This window comes from Notolabrus celidotus, chromosome 14 (genome assembly GCF_009762535.1).
Source record: "Notolabrus celidotus isolate fNotCel1 chromosome 14, fNotCel1.pri, whole genome shotgun sequence".
Classification (NCBI taxonomy): Eukaryota; Metazoa; Chordata; class Actinopteri; order Labriformes; family Labridae; genus Notolabrus; species Notolabrus celidotus.
The window spans coordinates 10,613,925-10,632,346 of NC_048285.1; the positions used below are offsets into that span (position 1 = coordinate 10,613,925).

At 39.2% G+C, this 18,422-nt stretch overlaps 2 protein-coding genes across 2 annotated transcripts; one reads left to right on the forward strand and one right to left on the reverse strand.

Annotated features, from left to right (window-relative positions):
• Nucleotides 1-364: 364 nt before the first annotated feature.
• Nucleotides 365-7,313, reverse strand: slc46a1 (solute carrier family 46 member 1). The gene is made up of 6 exons (XM_034701819.1): nt 6,750-7,313; nt 5,661-6,052; nt 5,097-5,575; nt 3,794-3,877; nt 3,461-3,617; nt 365-1,826 (listed from the first exon to the last, which is right to left on the reverse strand). The coding sequence occupies exons 1-6, from the start codon at nt 7,074-7,076 to the stop codon at nt 1,772-1,774; spliced, it is 1,494 nt and encodes a 497-aa protein (XP_034557710.1). The 5' UTR covers nt 7,077-7,313; the 3' UTR covers nt 365-1,771.
• Nucleotides 7,314-10,878: 3,565 nt separating this feature from the next.
• On the forward strand, nt 10,879-17,059 carry LOC117825484 (solute carrier family 13 member 2-like). The gene is given in 15 exon segments (XM_034701349.1): nt 10,879-10,980; nt 12,407-12,541; nt 12,628-12,764; nt 12,926-13,176; nt 13,294-13,351; nt 13,555-13,710; nt 13,779-13,849; nt 13,852-13,932; nt 14,016-14,087; nt 14,090-14,225; nt 14,438-14,532; nt 15,501-15,616; nt 15,713-15,874; nt 16,124-16,261; nt 16,606-17,059. Coding segments are annotated over 15 exon segments (1,839 nt in total). The 3' UTR covers nt 16,735-17,059.
• Nucleotides 17,060-18,422: the final 1,363 nt, after the last annotated feature.

The window sequence follows — 18,422 nt, forward strand, 5'->3', positions numbered from 1 at the left end:
TATTTCAGATGTTCACATTAATGAATTACTGTGTTAACTCTAATGCTGCACTTTCAATCATGCTATCTACTATTGGGAACTGGACCCATGGGAATCCATAAAGTCTTATCTTATCTAAACCTGTGAGCTAAGCATCATAATCAAAGCAGTAACTTATATAAGAAGTGAGAAGTTCAATACCAGCTCTAGGTGTTGAGCAGTTGAGGCATTGACTTCCCAACACTGAATGAAAAGCAGAATGGACAGGGTGGGAGTGTGGTTGGTAAAAATAGCTTCATCTTACAGTATGTACTGTTTACCAAATCACATGACTTTGATGGAGTTTGAACTCAACAAAAATGTGTTATCTGAAAGGTTGACAACCTTTAAAAAGAAAAAAATACTTTATTTTAAAGATCTGAATGAAATAAAGATCTTTGGATTGCACAAATATATCGGTGTTGGCTGATATTTACCATGTTAACAGACATCCATCCATTTGCAAACAATATGCCGCGCAGTGATAGCAGTAGCCAATGTTTATCTGTCTTATCAAACAAACTCTCATTTGTTTTCACAGTCAAATGTGGAAGTTAATGTCAGCAGAGTGGGAGTATCACATCGTCAGTGAGATATGTTTCAGTGACATTTTAAGGTGAGGGACTTCAAGCAGCAATTTAAATACATTCAAACTTATAGTTCATTTGAAAATTAGGCATAAAGACTACAGAAAACATCAGTATCAAAATTGGCTACAGGCTCAATTGTTATTTTTAGCATTGTACTTAATTGCCATACACTCAATATAGTAACTCTATTTTTTTCTGAGAAGATATAATAAGGTCATCTCCAAACGTTACTCAATTGTAGGGATGGGCATTTCAAGCCAAAACACTATTCGATAATCATTGGCATCTATTCAACGATTATTCGAATACACAAACACCTGTCCCATAACAGCCTGTTTGTGTGGCAGTCACGTTAACCAGCACCGGGACGAGGAGCTGCTAGTAGCGGACACTGACAGCATATGTCTAGATCTTTACGTCAGTGTTTCTGTGAAGCAGCAGCGTGGTGGTATGTTTATATTTTACAGCCATGCTCCCTCTCTGAATATCCATGTGTAGTGTGACATTCAGAAACGAAGGGAATCACTGAGACTGTCGCAACTGTTTTCTTCTTTTGCTATTTAATGCAGTTAGCATTCTTCTTCGCTTTAAGACGCTCTATAGCCACCGTCTGGCAGGAAAACCGTACTACAACCAGGCACCAGTAAAAACGATGAAAAATTGTACTTTTAAATTGAGAAAATAGTAACTCTTTGATTTTTACAAAGTGAACAAATATTTGAATATTCGAAAATCATTGCCCATCCCTACTCAATTGAGTTTAAAAATATAGCTTTACTGGCCTGTATGTCCCCTGTACATCAATCAAGAAGTAGCAGCATCTGACTCACCTAAAACAAAAATCTATAAGCTCACAAGAAATGTTCAACATTTTAGGATAGAAAGTTGAAGACACATAAACATACATGGTAGAACAAATCATTTCAAACACTTGGTTCAGTAAAACAATGTCAGTAAGTTGGCTCATTCTTCTCCTGTCTTGACTCCAGAATGCCCAATCAGAAGAATCCTGTTTACAGTCAGCTGTCCCGTCACAAGTCTCTCCCAGCATTACACATCAGGTCACAGTGGCTGGCTCTAGGTCAGAGCTGCTCACCTCATAGATCGACATCAGGAGGAACGTTTACTCTCTGACAGGTTCTTACCCTCTGGTTCTTCTCAGGTCAGCACAATGTGGAGTCTCTGTGGCCTTTCCTCTGCGCAGAACACTGAAGGGAACTGGAGAAACAAACATAACAAAAGCTGAATGAGCTAATCCTGAAAAAGTGGAAATTAAAATGATGAATCATTTGAGTCAGAAATCTAGGTTGCCGCACTGGAGGTCATGCTCCACTGAAACATGGCAGACCAAAGAAGTGTTGGCTTGATGATCAAAAAACATCCTGTTAAAGTTGAGCTCACTCTTAATTGGTATTACGTAACAATTAGTTCCGTACGAGTAACATTTTAGCTCATTTGTAACTTTTATTACATAACAGTTAGTTTCCTGCAAGTGATTTGATCAAAAGAGGCTTTACGTGAGCGCTTGAACAAAGTACAATGGCAGAAGCACTTCATCCATAAATATCATGCCACCTCAGGGGAGCAGAATACTGTAAATTAAGTAAGTGATAAAAGTATAGTGAGCAGGTCATTATACAAAATAACAAGTGGAGGGGCCTCGTCTTCCCTGAAAGGATTCTACAGTGCATAACAACCAGCCCACTATACATAGATTATGTCACTTGAACTGAAACTTTTGATTCAATGATCATTTTATTGATTTAAAGATGATCTATATATTCCAGTCAAAAAAGCCCTTCATTTTAATTCAGGGTAAAGTATAATATTAGACTTTTTCTGTTGGCAACCTGAACAGATGCAGAAACTAACAACAGCACTTGTCCTCGTGTGAGGGACATGTGCATATAGTCCTCCATCTCAGCATTTTCCTCTCACTCAAGACTCAAGAACCAGACCTGTAACACTTTCTGAACTCGAATCATGTGGCAGTTTGTGGTTTCCTGATGTTGGTTTTCTTCCATTTGGTCGTCATCCCTTTCACTTAGCTCTCATCCTTTGCTTGCCTCTGCACCGTTTGTCCTGCTCTCATCTTCTTTTATCTGCTGGTGACTTGTCAGCCATTAAACACTAATCTTACGTTTTTCCCTTTCCAAATAAATAGATTAATACTAAGAAAATCCTCTTTGTTGTTTACCCAATGCTGCCGAAGACTTATGTTTTTGTTACAATATCAAAAAGAAGATGTGAAATTATGAAGTTTATGAATGTGCAAGACTCCTTTCTGCCAATTGATTTGACATGAGGTGTGTGATCTAATTCTCCCTTGCAGCACTCTTGCTGTTCAGAATTAATAACTGATATCATGGGGTTTGAATCAGAATCAGGTATTTAACAGACAGATGACTTAGGAAAGCCAGGAAATAATTTGTCATACTAACATTAACGCAAGGAAGTCTGATCAATCTCATACTCTGGAGGATAGATAGCAATACAGACTAGTGTGAGTGCATTATAACACTTATTTGTTGTTTGTTACTACATCAGTCAGAGTCACAACTGGTAGCTGTTTGACTAAGTTAAACGAGGGATTAAACAACAAACACAACTGTTGTATCGAAGCAATATCAAAATCTTGCTTGTAATATTTCTTACATTGGGTATTGGGTTGTTACTGTTATTTGCTGTCCATGTACAGTAACCTAGACATGCTCTGAACAGTGAAATAGGAAACCTTTGTCCTAGTTGTTTCCACGCTACAATATTAAGCTCAGGTCTGAAGAAAAAGTTCCAAACTCAGGAAGCAGTGTTAGAAAATGATGATGATGTCAATGATGCCAAAGTCAACTCACCCCATTATTCCAGCGGGGATGACAAGCAGAATGGCAGCGCAGAGGAAGAGGAAACCCTTCATGAATTTCAAGGTGAGGGGGTAGATTGAGTTGAACAGCCCACTGCCTACTAGAAAACATAAACTTTCCATACAGGCAACAGTGGCAAACAGGGCGCCTGAAAGAAAGAATAAAGACACATTATGTACATTACTTTCAAGATAGCTCTCACTATAAGACATCTCCTCATGAATTCATATATTTGCACAAGAAAACAAGACCCATTCTCAACACTACACTATTGCACACAAGACAGCCTGTTTTTTGTTTTTTTTCACATGTTCAGTGACTGACCTTGTTCTGATGGGCCAACCAACCTGGACAGCTTTGATCTGAGCACAGGTAATGGAGCCATGAAGAGGAATAACAGAGCATAGCCTGAGGACAGAAAAATAGACTTATTCGACATATAATGTGGACTTCACAAAAGCCAAAAGCCCTATTTTTGAGAATCAGCTAAAAAGTGTTGCTCCATGTAGTGTATTTATTTGCCAAAATTCTAAATCCTGCTTTTGTGCTTTTAAATTTTCATTACTTTGCAAGGTTCAATTTGTTCTAATTAATCTCACAGGCCAATCGCCCAGTATCCAAGGTTTTCAACATGTTCAAGGTCTGTTTAGTCTGTCTTGTTCTGAGCTTTGGCTACTTGACAGCTTGTGCCTGATAATGTGAGAGTTAGTTCACCTGTGGCTGAAAGAGAGTGCATGTTTTCAAAGTGTTTGGCAGAGCTTGGAAAGCACAAACAAAACAGGACAATGAGAGTGAAAGGACAAAGTTCAACTCTTATGTTTTATTAAAGCTACCGTAAGGAACTTTACTTTTCTGTCAGTCTCAGCAACCCAGTTGAAAAAGTGTCTTATCTCTTTGCTGATCTTGTCCTGTACATGTGTAAGTAGTGTTTTCTGATGATTCTGTATTCTTTGAACTCTTAAACTTATTATGCAATGTGACTTTTTACAGCTGTAAATGTAAAGAAAGGCTGTCTCAGAAGTCTGCTGTTGACCTCCTCTTTAGAAACCAACTTAGTGGCAGCATTAAAATAACTATAGAAATAATCAATCTACTTGATGATGGTCTTATTTTCAGAGATTTTCCTTTTGGGCATTGTATGCTTTTATTTGGATAATGGACAGTGGACAGAGAATAAACAGAAAGTGGGGGTGCAGGTAGGATTTGAACCCAGGCTGCCTGCTTCAAAGACTATAGCCTCTACACATACTATTTAACCACTAAGTAAAACCAGTGCCTTGATGATGGTTCTTTTTTACTTTTGTCAGTCATGCAGAGGCAACAATATTAATTTCAGTCTGTTTCATGACCAGCAATAACATCCTCACAGGAGCTTTAAGTTAATATTGAATAAAAATGCTCAGATATGTTGTCATGTTTGAGATAGTTTGGTTGGTCATATGTTGGCATGCTTTGTAATTGCTTCTTTTTTTTTTTTTTTTTTTAATAGGACAGTGAAAAGTGTGGAGTTAGGACTATGGCCTTTGTATATCAGGCACAGCCTTTAATCGGCTAAATAATCTCACTAATGCTAACTTAATACTAAATAAACACTGTTTACCTCACATGACACTATTGGTTCTCTCACCTATGAACATGAGCTGGGTAGTGTCAGCCACAGAGAACACTAGCAGCCCAGCAATGTTGGAGGCCAGGCCCACGATAGCCATCCATGGGTCCTTCAGGCAGAGCTTCATGAGCTTCAGCCCAATCAAACTGGTGAGGTATGCCATCTGTTGAGCCGCTGCTCCATAGCCAATGAGGGTTGAACTCCAGCAAAGCGGTGAGCTCAGCTCATACATTACGTACAACTCCCTGCTGCCGAAATGCACAGTCACCACCAAGAAGAGGCTCAGGAAGTGAAGCCACAACCTGTATCTATGAGCACTTCCACCTGCCTGGGCAATGACGCCTCCTGTTGAGAAGAGTTGCCAGACATTTTTATGATGACGGTAGGTGAGAAGCTTGGCACTTGGGTCTGGTATGACAGACTCACGAACAAACAGGTAAACATAAAGAGCTGCCCCCAAGTTAGTGGCCAGTACCAGCCAGAATGGGTTGATGTACCTAAAAACAGGCATGAAAATAAAATGTTAAAAAGCAAACTCGTATGGATGATAATTTGTTTGAAATTATAATGCATAAAACTTACCCCTGTGCCTGTCGCCACTGCCCACCGATGATGCTTGCTAGCATCCCTGCAAGGCCTACACATGCTTCCAACACTGCCACCCTGAAGGTGCGCGACTTTTCGTCGCTGATGTCTGCCATGTATGAGAAGCAGCCGGCCAGGACGGCACTGAATTCACCTGTAAGGCCACTAAGCAACCTGGCCACTAGAAAGTAGATCAAAGGCAGCTTCAGGTACATCACCACAAGGTAAATCCCTGCCTGGATGGCCATTCCTATGTTAGGGATGATAAGGACAGGTCTTCGACCTGCAAGGTCACTCCAAGATCCCAGGATAGGCACCACAAGCAGGGCAACAGAAAATCCCCCAAGACTAATGTAAAGACTCCAGTGAGCTGTCAAGGTTTGCACTTGCTGAAAAAAAAACACCAGTCAAAAACATATATGAGCAAACTTACTTGTTACATTGTGATAATACAAGTTGTCAGTTATTTCCCTCAGGTCTACCAGTGATCACGTTTATCGTGCACCCTTGGTGTCATTTTGACCCTAAATTGATGAGTAGTGCAAACATCAGGGTTCTGTGTCTTTGAACAGAACTGAAAACTGCTGACCTGTGTAAACATTTCTTCTCTCTCCAAAGTAATAAGCTGCTGAGTTTCAACTTGTGACTGTTGTTCCTCTTAGGAAACTGTTCCTTAGTTTATTGCTGCAAGGTCTCTCCCAATATTGTTCATTCTGTATTTAATCTATGTACCTTAATTTCAGGCACAGATGATCTAGCCTCTTGTCACATTTTCTTCTAATGTGCATGCAATCAAAGCTTCCAATGCTCCCTTGCTTCAATTGTGTAATGTGTGTTTAATTAAGGCATGTTTAGTGTCTCGTAATAAAGCACAGTCATTATTTAAATGTTGTAATTACATTGATACACATCATTCTGTTGTTTTGTTCTCTTGCTATGCTTCTGTGTTGCATGTTTTAATCAATTGAGAGCTTGTCAGCATTTGAACAAGCCATTTAAATGATAATACTTTTGACCAAAGCAAAGGATAACAGACTGGTTGAACTGGGACTGAGTTGTTAATGAAGTCAACTTTAGTAAAGTTACCCGCTGAAGAGGGTCCGTTGCATCCGAGCTGTTGCTGCACCTCACCCCCCTGGATCCATTGTATCCGAGGTCATCGCTGATCCGGTCCCACAGATATTGTGTAGCCAGGGGAGACTGCAGGGCGACTGAAAACATTGAGAGGAACATCACCGGCTCCACGGACACCGGCAGCGAGCACGTATACGGTGGTCTCCAGGAGCGGGTTGTCGAAACCGAAGCCTCATCATCTGGGCGCCCACATGAGCCATAAGTGGACCTGTCCTCGTCCATGGACATGGCGCCGAGTACATCTCCGGGGAGGATAGCTGCTGTGTCCCGCTCGTCCATGTCAACCCGTCTTAAATTGAACACATGGACTGTGTCACCCTCAGTTACTTTATTCAGAGTAGTTCAACACATTCACTTGCACTATGCTCCTTTGCGTAACGCAGTGTTTTAGCTGCGTAGCCTATTAAAGTGCATGCTCTCACGAGGTGGTTTAGACTGTTAAAGTTGAGTGAAGTGACACGACTTTGGAGGTAACCATAGGAGGTAACTCATCTACCAGCTCAGCTTAGAGGAGGTGTAGCCGGGGCTCAGGGACTCAGGAAAGCTGGAGCTCAGCGCCCCAGTCTGGGTGAAGAGGGGAACTACATGCAGAGCCGGTCCTAACCGACTTGGTGTCCTAGGCAAGATTTTAACTGGTGCCCCTTGTATTATAAACAACTCCAACAATCACATCACATATACACTTAAAGACTCCAACTTTATGTATTACAGGTTTCCTTTGTTTTAAAAAAAAAAAAACCTCTAAAAGAACATTAATAAAATGGTAATAACACTGATATTTAGCAGGAAAATAATAATACAATTTCAAAATGCATAATGTAATAGTAGTAGAATTTATTCAGTCATTATAGAACACAATAATGTTCACAGTGCAGACACTTCAAACAAAGCAACAGTAATGTAATAAGTGATGACTGAAAAGGCAGAAGCAAAATGCTTATTTAAGCGTAGCCTATATTTTCTAATTAAGCTAACAGCTTCCAAAGTGTAAGGAAAACAAAAAAACAACAACTACAAAAAAAGACAGGTAAATCATGAACGCTTAAAGACTTCAAAAACTGCTTTGCATACCATTATTTTTAAAACCAAAAGTGAATCACAAGCTTTTAAAGGTTTACTGGCATAATTTCGCAATTGAATCCCAAATTGAATTAGATAAAACAATATTGTTTTTCCTGTTTTCCTCACTCATTTAGAAGCACCCCCTATGGATGGTCGGCGCCCCTAGCATTTGCATACTGCCTATGCTACGGGCCGGCCCTTACTACATGTTTAAACTACAATATCAGCCACTGAGTGTATCTTAGCTTGGTTCAGTGAAGTCACCATAGGCTACTGCTGTGATACTTCAAACTGTGTGCAGGTCACAGGTGCAGGTACACAACCAGACCATAGGCCTCGCTGAAAGTCATGAATGTGTTGTGCAAGAAAAAAACAATATTATCACTGTTTTTGTGATTATTCCTTATTATATCATGATGTAGCACACTTCATACAAGATAAGTTAATTTGAGACGTGCTATGAGCCTTAACTGTGAACACATCTACTATTGTTTGTGACAACAGCTATAAGATATCAACACTTAAGCTTTACAAGCTTTGGATACAAAATTCAAGACAAATGTTTTCTTTTTCACTCCATAGTGAAAGTTATACATGATAACAAAATGGAGGCTTAAATGAGGAGTTTTCTTTCTCCTGTTTTCTGTAATTCAGTCAGACAACTCACGTTTACTTAAAATAAGTTTATTGCAGCATACAGTATTGTGTTTGGCGTGTGGGCTCCGAACTTCATTACTCCTCGTAGATTATTTAAATGCAGACATTAGGAGTAATGAGATAGGACTAACCCCCTCGGAGCCCGCAGGTGGAAGCCGGGGAGGAGGTGGGGACGAACTTTCACACAGCACTGAGCAGGACAGCAGGAGCACTGGCAAGCAGAGGCAGAGACAGGGAGGCTTGCAGTTTAAATAGACCGCCGAATGAGGATGTTGAGATCAGCTGATAGAGAGGTGATGACGTGTCAGTATGAATGAGCGCAGCTCGTGTTGTCTGCCTGAACTAGCTTGCAGGCGGCGCTCCATTATTTGCAATTTTGTATTTTGGTAATCCATTTTCTAAATGCACAGTGAGAGGGTGTTGAGGTATTTTATTGTAATTTTTTTTTTTGTGTATTTTTAGTGAATTGTATTATTTATTTTAGTTTTTTTAATTTAAATTTTTCTGTTTTCTATTTTGTAACAGGTGTTTTTTGTGTCAGCTAGCATTTATTGTATTAAATTGGACACACCCACCCAGTTGGTGAGACGATGAGTAACGCCTCGGGCTGAAACGTGTTTGTTTCTTTTCTTTTTGCTGCTGTTAGATTTTTGACAACTCAATTGCAATTGCTGACAATTTCCAATAAAATTGTCCACTTTAGTAGTTTTTGAGTAGTTTCAACATGCCAATTTTCTTTCTAGCAAAATAAAACCAAACCATCAATGATCATACTGACCACTTTAAATGTATCTTCTTACTCCATAGGTGAGAGGGAATAAATTAACCTCTATACAGGGACACCTTCAGGACAAAGACCTGGACAAAAAAAATGATACCTGATTAACCTTTACAGGTAACATTTTTACACTTCACAGAAACAAACCAGTTTTATGTTCTCTTTTTATGTTTTTACTGCCATTTGAAATGAACACTTTGGCATCTAACACAAAACACAGTTTGGCACTGCTGTCATCTTTTATAGGTTCTCTATCTTTATAGTTTGTGATATCTACTGTGGAAAATCACTGAAAAACCTGTGTCACTTTAACTCTGCTCTTAAAGAATACTCCATAAAGTAATACATAATATGTCAAACCTCATAAAGACAAATGCACTACGAAAATACACCACATAAAGTGCTACAAATTTCATTGAGAAAGCTATGTGGGCAAAGTGTTAGTTCAAATTTTGTTCTTAATATACAACTCTTTCTCCCTAAAATGATCCTCTAAAACATTCTTAAATCCACAAGTTACTGAAGGTCTTCTTCTATCATATTTAATAACATTGATAGGTCGTTATAAGAAGCTATAAGTGTATCTTTGAAAGCATTTTGTAATATCGTTACTAATCGTAACTTCCTTAAAAAAGATCATCTCTATGTTTTTTCTCGTTAGAGCCTTCACGATGATTTTGTAAAATCAAAACGACAAAACACAAATTTGAGTTCTCTTCTTCACTCTGAGTCATTTTAACTGCTGTCACTTTCTGGGACTATGATCAGAATTAGATATAAACTCAAGGTTGCCTCAAGCTGTAAACATCACTCATCACTCTCTCCTGAGAAAAACTTTTCAACCACCTACTGAACCCACACACACATTCACACACACCAAAGACACAACACACACAGTAGAAGTTTGATCTGGTTTTTCTACATTTCAGCTCTGGGAGGCTTTTTCTTCCAAGGAATCACAACCTTTCTCTACGCCCACGTCATTTATTTATGGGGCCTTGAACCCTACCGCCTCGCGTGTTTGTTTTTCATAGATTACCTTCTCTCCTGCCAGTTTTATGAGACATGAACAATAGACACATGGCTTTCTAGTTCCAGTCAGGTGTATTCAGAGGTTATGAGTGGATTTGATTCTAATAAGGGTTACATATCTTAAGACATAATCAGCATCAGTATTAAGAGGTTTCTTTCATCAGTAATAAACTGTTGGAAAGACTTTGTTGGAAGAATGTGAGAGTGATTAAAGGAGGTAAAACTCACATTTTAATTCATAAGAAAGCCGACCAAAAGTTCAGAGGTGTGGTTGAGGTGTGATGCTGCTCCTAAAACTTATAGCATCACAAAAAAAAGCTTTATTTTTCTGAAGATTACACCTCTGTATTTTATCATCTCGTTCACGTTTTATACCCCTTTGAGATACAGGGAAACACACCCTGCGCCTCCTCCTGAGTTAATTTTTAATCAGCTTTCAGGTTGACATACTGCTAACCACCATAAATAGCGTGACTTGTCTGTAACTGTCTATATGATATTTTTCCTCTCTGGCTCTTCATCACTTTGGATGTCCATCACACCTTGTGGATCATGGCTGGATTTCTTACTCATCTATGGAAGAATAGGAATTACATCATCATAGTCTTGACACCTCTTTTACTTCTACCTCTACCGCTCATTGTCCAAACGCCGGTAAGAGAATGAAAAAAATCAGTCTAAATGTTTTCTTTCTGCAGGGATATATTTTATAATTAACACATATTTGGGCCACCACTTTGGTTTTGATTTATTGTGAAATTTTAAGTAAACAGTCAGATATAAGCAGGCTGTAAGTTGCAGGTCGCATTTATTGAATTCAAAGGAAGTCAGAGCTATATGCTGAAACATTTCTACATGAGGTGTTAGAAGTGTCCCTGGATCACCTCTAGAGCGCATACAGGGTTAAGAGGTCAAACTGGTCACTGATCTACTTAGTTATGGATTTACATAGATCAGAAAACAGGTCAGTCTATATAAACATGGATCAAACATTAAAGGACACATCTGATTATTTAATTCCTAGAGTTTCTGTTCATATCTAACCTTAACCTTTGGCTTTTATTCTAAATATCATAAAGAGTTGCCTATAGCAGTGCATCACGTGAATAGCATAGATACCAAAATCAGCCTCACCCAGGTCAAGATGCACCACATGGTAGAACGCCCATTCAAGTGATAAACTGATTATTTCTGAGACTTGAGCACAGAAAAGCACAGATGGAGCTTGACAACATCTATCAAGAAGGCTGGAGTTTAGACACTGCTTCATTATTATGTTCAACCTTTATCTACTGATATTAGATTTCAAAAGTTATTTCAATGAAGGTCTCCAGTCCAGTATTTCAAAGCAATTTAACAACATTTGTGTTTGTTGCAATAAGAACTCATTCTGAAACTTAACACAAAATAAATTGGGCAACAATTTTAGAGACTTATACAACAATACAGCTATAGTGTGTAAGCTTTAAATCCAACAGGAATTTGTTTACTCAGGATAAAACAGTGCAAAGGTCCCGATACAAAACTGAACAATGTTGACAAAAACAACTGTATGGTAAAAACAACTGTGTGCAGTACACAAGGATATCGTTGGAGAGATGTGTAATTTGTAAATCGTATGGGAGTTTTGTTTTATAGAGATGTGGTTAAAAGTCAATGAGGTGGATAATGCCGATTCTGCTGTGCATGACTTGTGATTTAAAATTACGTACAGCCATTAAGGACATCTGGACTCACGGGGAAGGTTGTACTAACACAATTTCACTTGAAGATTTTGAATTATGTTTTGAATGAAATGAGAATTTATTTCTAGCCTGTCTTGTGTTGTTGTCGTTTCTTATTCCCAAAATGGATTAGATCATAAATCTAGAGAGTAAGCAACAACATTTGGTTGCCTTTGATAATCAAAAATAAATTATGACATCTGGATGCACTTCCATTGTCTTGACTTAAGCAATGAAGTACTTTCTGGACATTAAAGCATCCACTCAATGACAAGGCCAAGATATTTGTTTAGTGCATCAAGTTATTCAAAGCATGTGTACTAAGCATGTAAAGCAATATATGTCTGTCATTGCAGGAGGCAAAATGTGGCTTTGTGATAATCCTCATGGCGCTGTACTGGTGCACAGAGTGTCTTCCTCTAGCTGTGACTGCTTTGCTGCCCGTCATTTTCTACCCCATGCTGGGCATCATGCAGGCAAACAGAGGTATTGTTTTCCTCATTTTGAAGGAAGGAATAAGCTCGAACATGACCCTATCAAGAATTTCGCTTTTCTCTTTTCTTACATCTTCCTTCAGGTTTGTGTGCAGTACCTGAAAGATTCCAACATGCTGTTTATCGGTGGGCTGCTGGTTGCTATCGCTGTCGAGAAGTGGAACCTGCACACAAGGATTGCCCTTCACGTTCTACTTATTCTGGGGGTGAAGCCATCTCTGTGAGACACTATATTCTCTGCATGCATGAACCTACACACTGCAGATCAAATATTCATTACAAGGCTTCCCCTGAGCATGAAAAGTGTATCTAATCACATGATTGTCTCTTTACGATCTGTCCTGATTTTCTATAAAATTGTTCACCCTAAATCCTCTGCAGCCTGTTGATCGGTATCATGAGCACCACAGCCTTCCTGTCCATGTGGATCAGTAACTCGGCCTCCACAGCCATGATGCTGCCCATCGCCAGCGCTGTGCTACAACAGCTGTGTGATACGGATGCTAACACTACAGGGAGAGATTGTAGTGTGGCTGAAAATGATGGTCAGGATAATCAGGCATTCGAGATGGGTGACATTAAAGAAACTGACGAGACGGAGCACAAAGCAAAAGAAAACGGCATCCACATGGGTGTGTTACAGACCTTTATAAGACAGTTTTAAACCTTTTGTTTCACTAGATGTAAAAATGTTAACTTGCTTTTTTTAACTATTGTTGTTTACATTATATATACATTATATTTTGCAGATGCAGATAGAGTTGATGACAGCGGAGGGATAAAAGAAAACGGGGTGAGATCAAGTAGGTTTTTCAAATGTTCTTTCATGTAGCAGCCTGATGAAAATAAATGGGAGGGACTGCCAGATATAGTCCCACCACTACTTCTGTTAAAGTAAACTTTCTCAGAACTCTTGAAATCCAACAGTGATAAAAAAGCAGACAAGCAGGAAATTTTAAAAGTAAGATGTTTTTCTGATGATCTGTCATTCCAGTGGTGAGTCACGAGAGTCAAGCTGACGAGCAGAGCAAACTGAAGACATTGCAGAAGTATGAGAAGTGGAGGAAAGGCATGAGCCTGAGTGTTTGTTACTCAGCCTGCATCGGTGGTACGGCCACCCTCACTGGAACCACACCAACTGTCATCCTGCAAGGCCAGATAAATGAGTATGACCGCAAACATGCAACTAAATGAAGGCAATACTCAATAAATCACAGTTATTAACTTCTAAAAGGTTATGATTGTATTGTTCTTATCAACAGACTCTTCCCAAAAATGGAGGCATAATTAACTTTGCGAGCTGGTTTGGTTCGCATTCCCCAACATGGTGCTCATGCTTGCCCTGTCTTGGCTATGGTTGCAGTTCATGTTTTTTTGGCTTCAAGTAAGTGTCATTGATTGAAGTCAATATCTGCTGTGGCATGGACTATAATAAATCAGAGTGACTTACCTTCACAATATGTTATTTCAGCTTGAAGGAGGTCATTTGGATGTGGCACAAAGAATGACGGTGACAGTAAGGCGTACCAGGTGATCAAGACCCAGTGCAAAAATTTGGCAGGATGAGCTTCGCTGAGGCCTCTGTGCTGACTATCTTCACGCTGCTGGTTCTACTTTGGTTTACAAGGGAGCCTGGGTTCATACCTGGTTGGGCAACTGTGCTCTTCAACAAAGAGAAAACGTGAGTATTGTATGTACACCTAAGTCCACAATGATCAGTCATCTAACTTTAGTTTACGATTTTTGGCCCATGTTGTATAATCTTTGAATTGTCCAGAGCCAGCTGCTTGAAATGATGACCAAGCCATGAAATAATCCATTAAGTATTGGGTTTACACATACAAGGTTTTTTTTGCTTCATTTCTGAAATAAAGTTGAGTGTTTCCTCATCAGGTACGTCACAGATGGCACTGTGGCCATATTAATGTCATCACTCTTGTTCTGCATCCCGTCCAAATTGCCCAGGTGCTTTGGGAGGTCTGACGATGGTAGGCCAGCCAGCATGTAACTCGTAATTATGTGTTTGCAACAGGTGCATTGGTTGTCATATCACATCATAAATTAAAAAATGCCTGCACTAATTTAAGATCTGCAAAACAACATATGAAAATCAATTTTATTATTCTTGAGTTGTATAACGATTTTACGCTGTCACTGTCATGTAATATTTGTTATATTTTATCAAAAATACATCAGCATTTAAGGGACAGAAGAAGCTTCTATCTGATCTTTTTAGCTCTTTCAGTGCATGTTTAGACAGCCCAACGGAAAGCAAAAGTCACTTTTGAACCACTTTGCAGCGAAGGTGTCACATGAAGACAGTGGAGCAGTTAAATACCATATTTCCAATAGCCTTAACTGCTTGTGAAACTCATCTCGCTGATTCAGGCTTTCTTATTGAATGTTGTCACAACTGCTTCCTGAAATGTAGCCTGATAGCACCAAGGTCAAGTCTGTACAGTGCATGCCGTGCTGCTTCTTAGACAAATTACTTTTGTATCAATATTTTTTTTTGTTTCTCTCTTGGTAACCTAAGTTAGGTGTGTCCTTCTTCTGCCTTTAAGCAACAAAGTCTCCTCTACTCCTAAAAAGTGGCAGAGCAGTCTGTTTTGAACACAGAACAGTGACATGATGATTTACACAGGCCCTGTTTTAAAAGTATGATGCAGCCGTTGAGGTGCCAAAGTCCATTAGTCAACTGGGAAATGAAAAAAAAAATGTCCAAGGTCTGGTTACGAGGTCACGCTCTAATCAGGATTTTGACGGCTTCGCGGTTTATCACATTCCCTTTTATCTTTACAGAGTTCAACACGGCCAAACACCATATATAAAGACAATAAAAACCAGTGCATTCTAAAGTGTGATCACATGCATTATTCTCTGTGTCTGACCTAATGCACAGCAGTAAGATGTATAGATATGAGGTGCAACTTTACTTTTGTTATTGTTCTAATAGAGGACCCTGCTGAAGCCCCTCCACCACTGCTCAAATGGGAACTCGTCCATCAAAAGATGCCTTGGAACATCATATTACTTCTGGGTGGAGGTTTTGCATTGGCCCATGGGAGTGAGGTAGCTGTGCTGATCATAAAGTTATGTAGATGATCATCCCTTGAAACATTTATGTTAATGCCCTGATGTTGATGTGTTCCCTCATTCTGTGCAAAGAAATCTGGTCTTTCTACGTGGCTGGGTGAATGTTTGATACCTCTGCAGAGCATCCCGCCCTTTGCCATCTCCATCCTGCTGTGTTTGTTGGTGGCCATGTTCACTGAGGTGGCCAGCAACACAGCCACCACCACTCTCTTTCTCCCAATACTGGCCTCAATGGTAAGACAGAGCATGATATGACTCTTTTATCTCTAAATCAATTTTTCTATTTCTTGACACTAAAGTTACAGTAGTTGCTTGCTATAAGGTTGGTTAAGCTCCTTTAAGAAACATGTAGGAGGGCAACCAGTTTCAGTTATCCAAAAGTCTTTACAGCATTTTTTCAAAAATCCCACCATGGTGACATGATGGATTTAGTCTAGTTTGTTTAGTATGTGTTTGAATGTCAGATTGACTCTTTTTGTCCAGGCCACAGCCATCAAGATACACCCGCTGTATGTCATGCTTCCCTGCACCATCTCTGCCTCGCTGGCTTTCATGCTGCCTGTGGCCACCCCACCCAACGCCATCGCCTTCTCCTACGGCGGCCTAAAAGTCATCGACATGGTAAGACCCTCAGAATAGAACCTGCTAGAGAGCATTGCACGAGGAGTTTTGCATAAAAGCTCATATCCAGTTTTGAGATGAGCAGATTATCCTAATCCTTCTATCTGATCATTTGTTGTTTGCATACACAATATCCTGAATGTTCATATTAATAGTCAAACATCTAACTAATCCCCAGAAGACTGAGCATGCAAAAGGTAATGTATACATGTCTCTCAAATAATTAGAAATGATATTATGAGATTGCTTTTAATCCCGCTCTGATAGGATGTTGACTAAATACTGCACTGCTTTTGACTTGTGTCAAAATGTCAACATATGACCTTATTTTCCGGTCACTCCAGGCTAAAGCGGGATTCATGTTGAACATTATTGGAATCGTAACCATCAACATTGCCATCAACACATGGGGGGGGGCCTTGTTCCAGCTAGATACTTTTCCAAGTTGGGCCAATGACACCCAAAATCCTTGAACATGACCACAAGAAGGTGGAAACGAGGAGAAACTGCTGGAGAAGAACTATTTCAGCTTATCTTTCGATCAGGACTGGACTGGGCTCTCAAGTGACTTGGTCTTTTTTGTCAAGCCCCCCTGAATACTCCAGACAGTACAGCTCGAAGTGCACTGAAAGCTTTTCCCGAACTGCCCACCCTGCAGCTTTTGATCTGACGCCCTGCCTCACATTGTGATTTTCTTCAGAAACAATTGGACATTCTGACCAGAGACATTGGAGCAACTCGTGCTAAGGTTTTGACTGAACCTGTTTCCCTTCAGTTTGGTGAATCATTTTGGACTGTCAGCTATCAAGATATTATATTTAAAGTGTGAAAAGTCTGACTCAAATCTATTTACAAGGTGTTTTTTTATTCTTGTTTTATAAAAAGACATAGAAATGACAAGTTTTTGTTCAAGCAGACATCAGTCCAGAACTATGATGTGACAAAATGTTAATAGTGAGCTCTTATTTCAACTATAACAATTGTTTTATTTAAAGGTACAGTGTGTAGAAATGAGAATGTGAAGTGATACCTTGCAGTCAGATTCTAGATTGAAACATAGCATTAGCATCTTGTTGTGGAACCTTCAGAAGCGATGGTGGCCTTCGGGATCTTCTATTTGTCAAGTTTTTTTTTACCATCAAAACCCTTTATCAATACAATTTTTTTTTATTTTGCAAAAAACATTGACTCTTTTTATTTGATGGCCACCAATTAAATACAAAAAAATGTATGGCCTGTACCAGCTTGTCCAGTCTGTGATACTGTCGAAACGTGTTTTTTTTATTCTGATGATTATACACTAACCTTATCATTATAGGAATATCATATTATATATATACCAAATCTGTTCTGCTGAATGCTGCTAAGTACACTGTACCTTTACTTCACTAATGATAAATTATTAAAAGAATTGATAATCAAATACAAGTTTAAAGTGCTATTGCTTAAATATTTAGTAAGTAGAGGTGTTCTTGCTATTGAACAACATGGAAAGTTACATGTGAAACCCTGAGTTTCAGAGTGGACTGGAAAGAGGGATCTTTTCACAAAAGTGAACAATAATCATTCCTACTTTGATACTTAGTAGATATGTAAAGAACAAAAATGTTTGGTATAAAGATCTTGCAGGTTCTCTGTACTTTTTTTAAGAGTTAAATTAAATGATGGACTCAAATCTCATTGCCATCCATAGGATTAGGACCACTGGGTCCCCAACTGATTTAAAGAGATCCAAGAGAACAGAAGGCAAATCCCTTCAAGGGTCAATGAGGGAGAAGGCAAAATGATTGAAGGTAAGGGAAATCAATTATAGGGAACGGATTGAAAAAAATTCATTGAACTCCTTGGCAAGGATTTGTATAATTTTGTTCCATGTGAGGCTAGGAGCAGAAAAGGATTTTTAAATGGTGAAAATACAGTACACACAGGTCAAACATGTAAGCAGGACTGAAATCAAAAACATTTTTGTTCAATCTGTCAACCGTACCTCTAGTAAGGACTAAAAGAGAGCATCATGCAAAGGAGAAACTGTCCTCTCTCATTAGATCCCCTCTCACAGTGATGGAAGTTCATGAACTTGTTATGGATATCAGTTGTCAGAGGTAAGCAATCATCTTAATACATATTTTTTGATACGTTTAGTCTTAGTCAGATCATAATT

What these genes read in the sequence shown, in the direction of transcription:
- slc46a1 (XM_034701819.1), bottom strand. Translation starts at nt 7,076, where the DNA reads ATGGACGAGCGGGACACAGCAGCTATCCTCCCCGGAGATGTACTCGGC. An exon ending in TACCCAGCTCATGTTCATAG is followed by an intron (nt 3,878 to 5,096) that starts GTGAGAGAACCA and finishes TTCTGTCCTCAG; the next exon opens with GCTATGCTCTGTTATTCCTC. An exon ending in GGTTGGCCCATCAGAACAAG is followed by an intron (nt 3,618 to 3,793) that starts GTCAGTCACTGA and finishes TCTTTCTTTCAG; the next exon opens with GCGCCCTGTTTGCCACTGTT.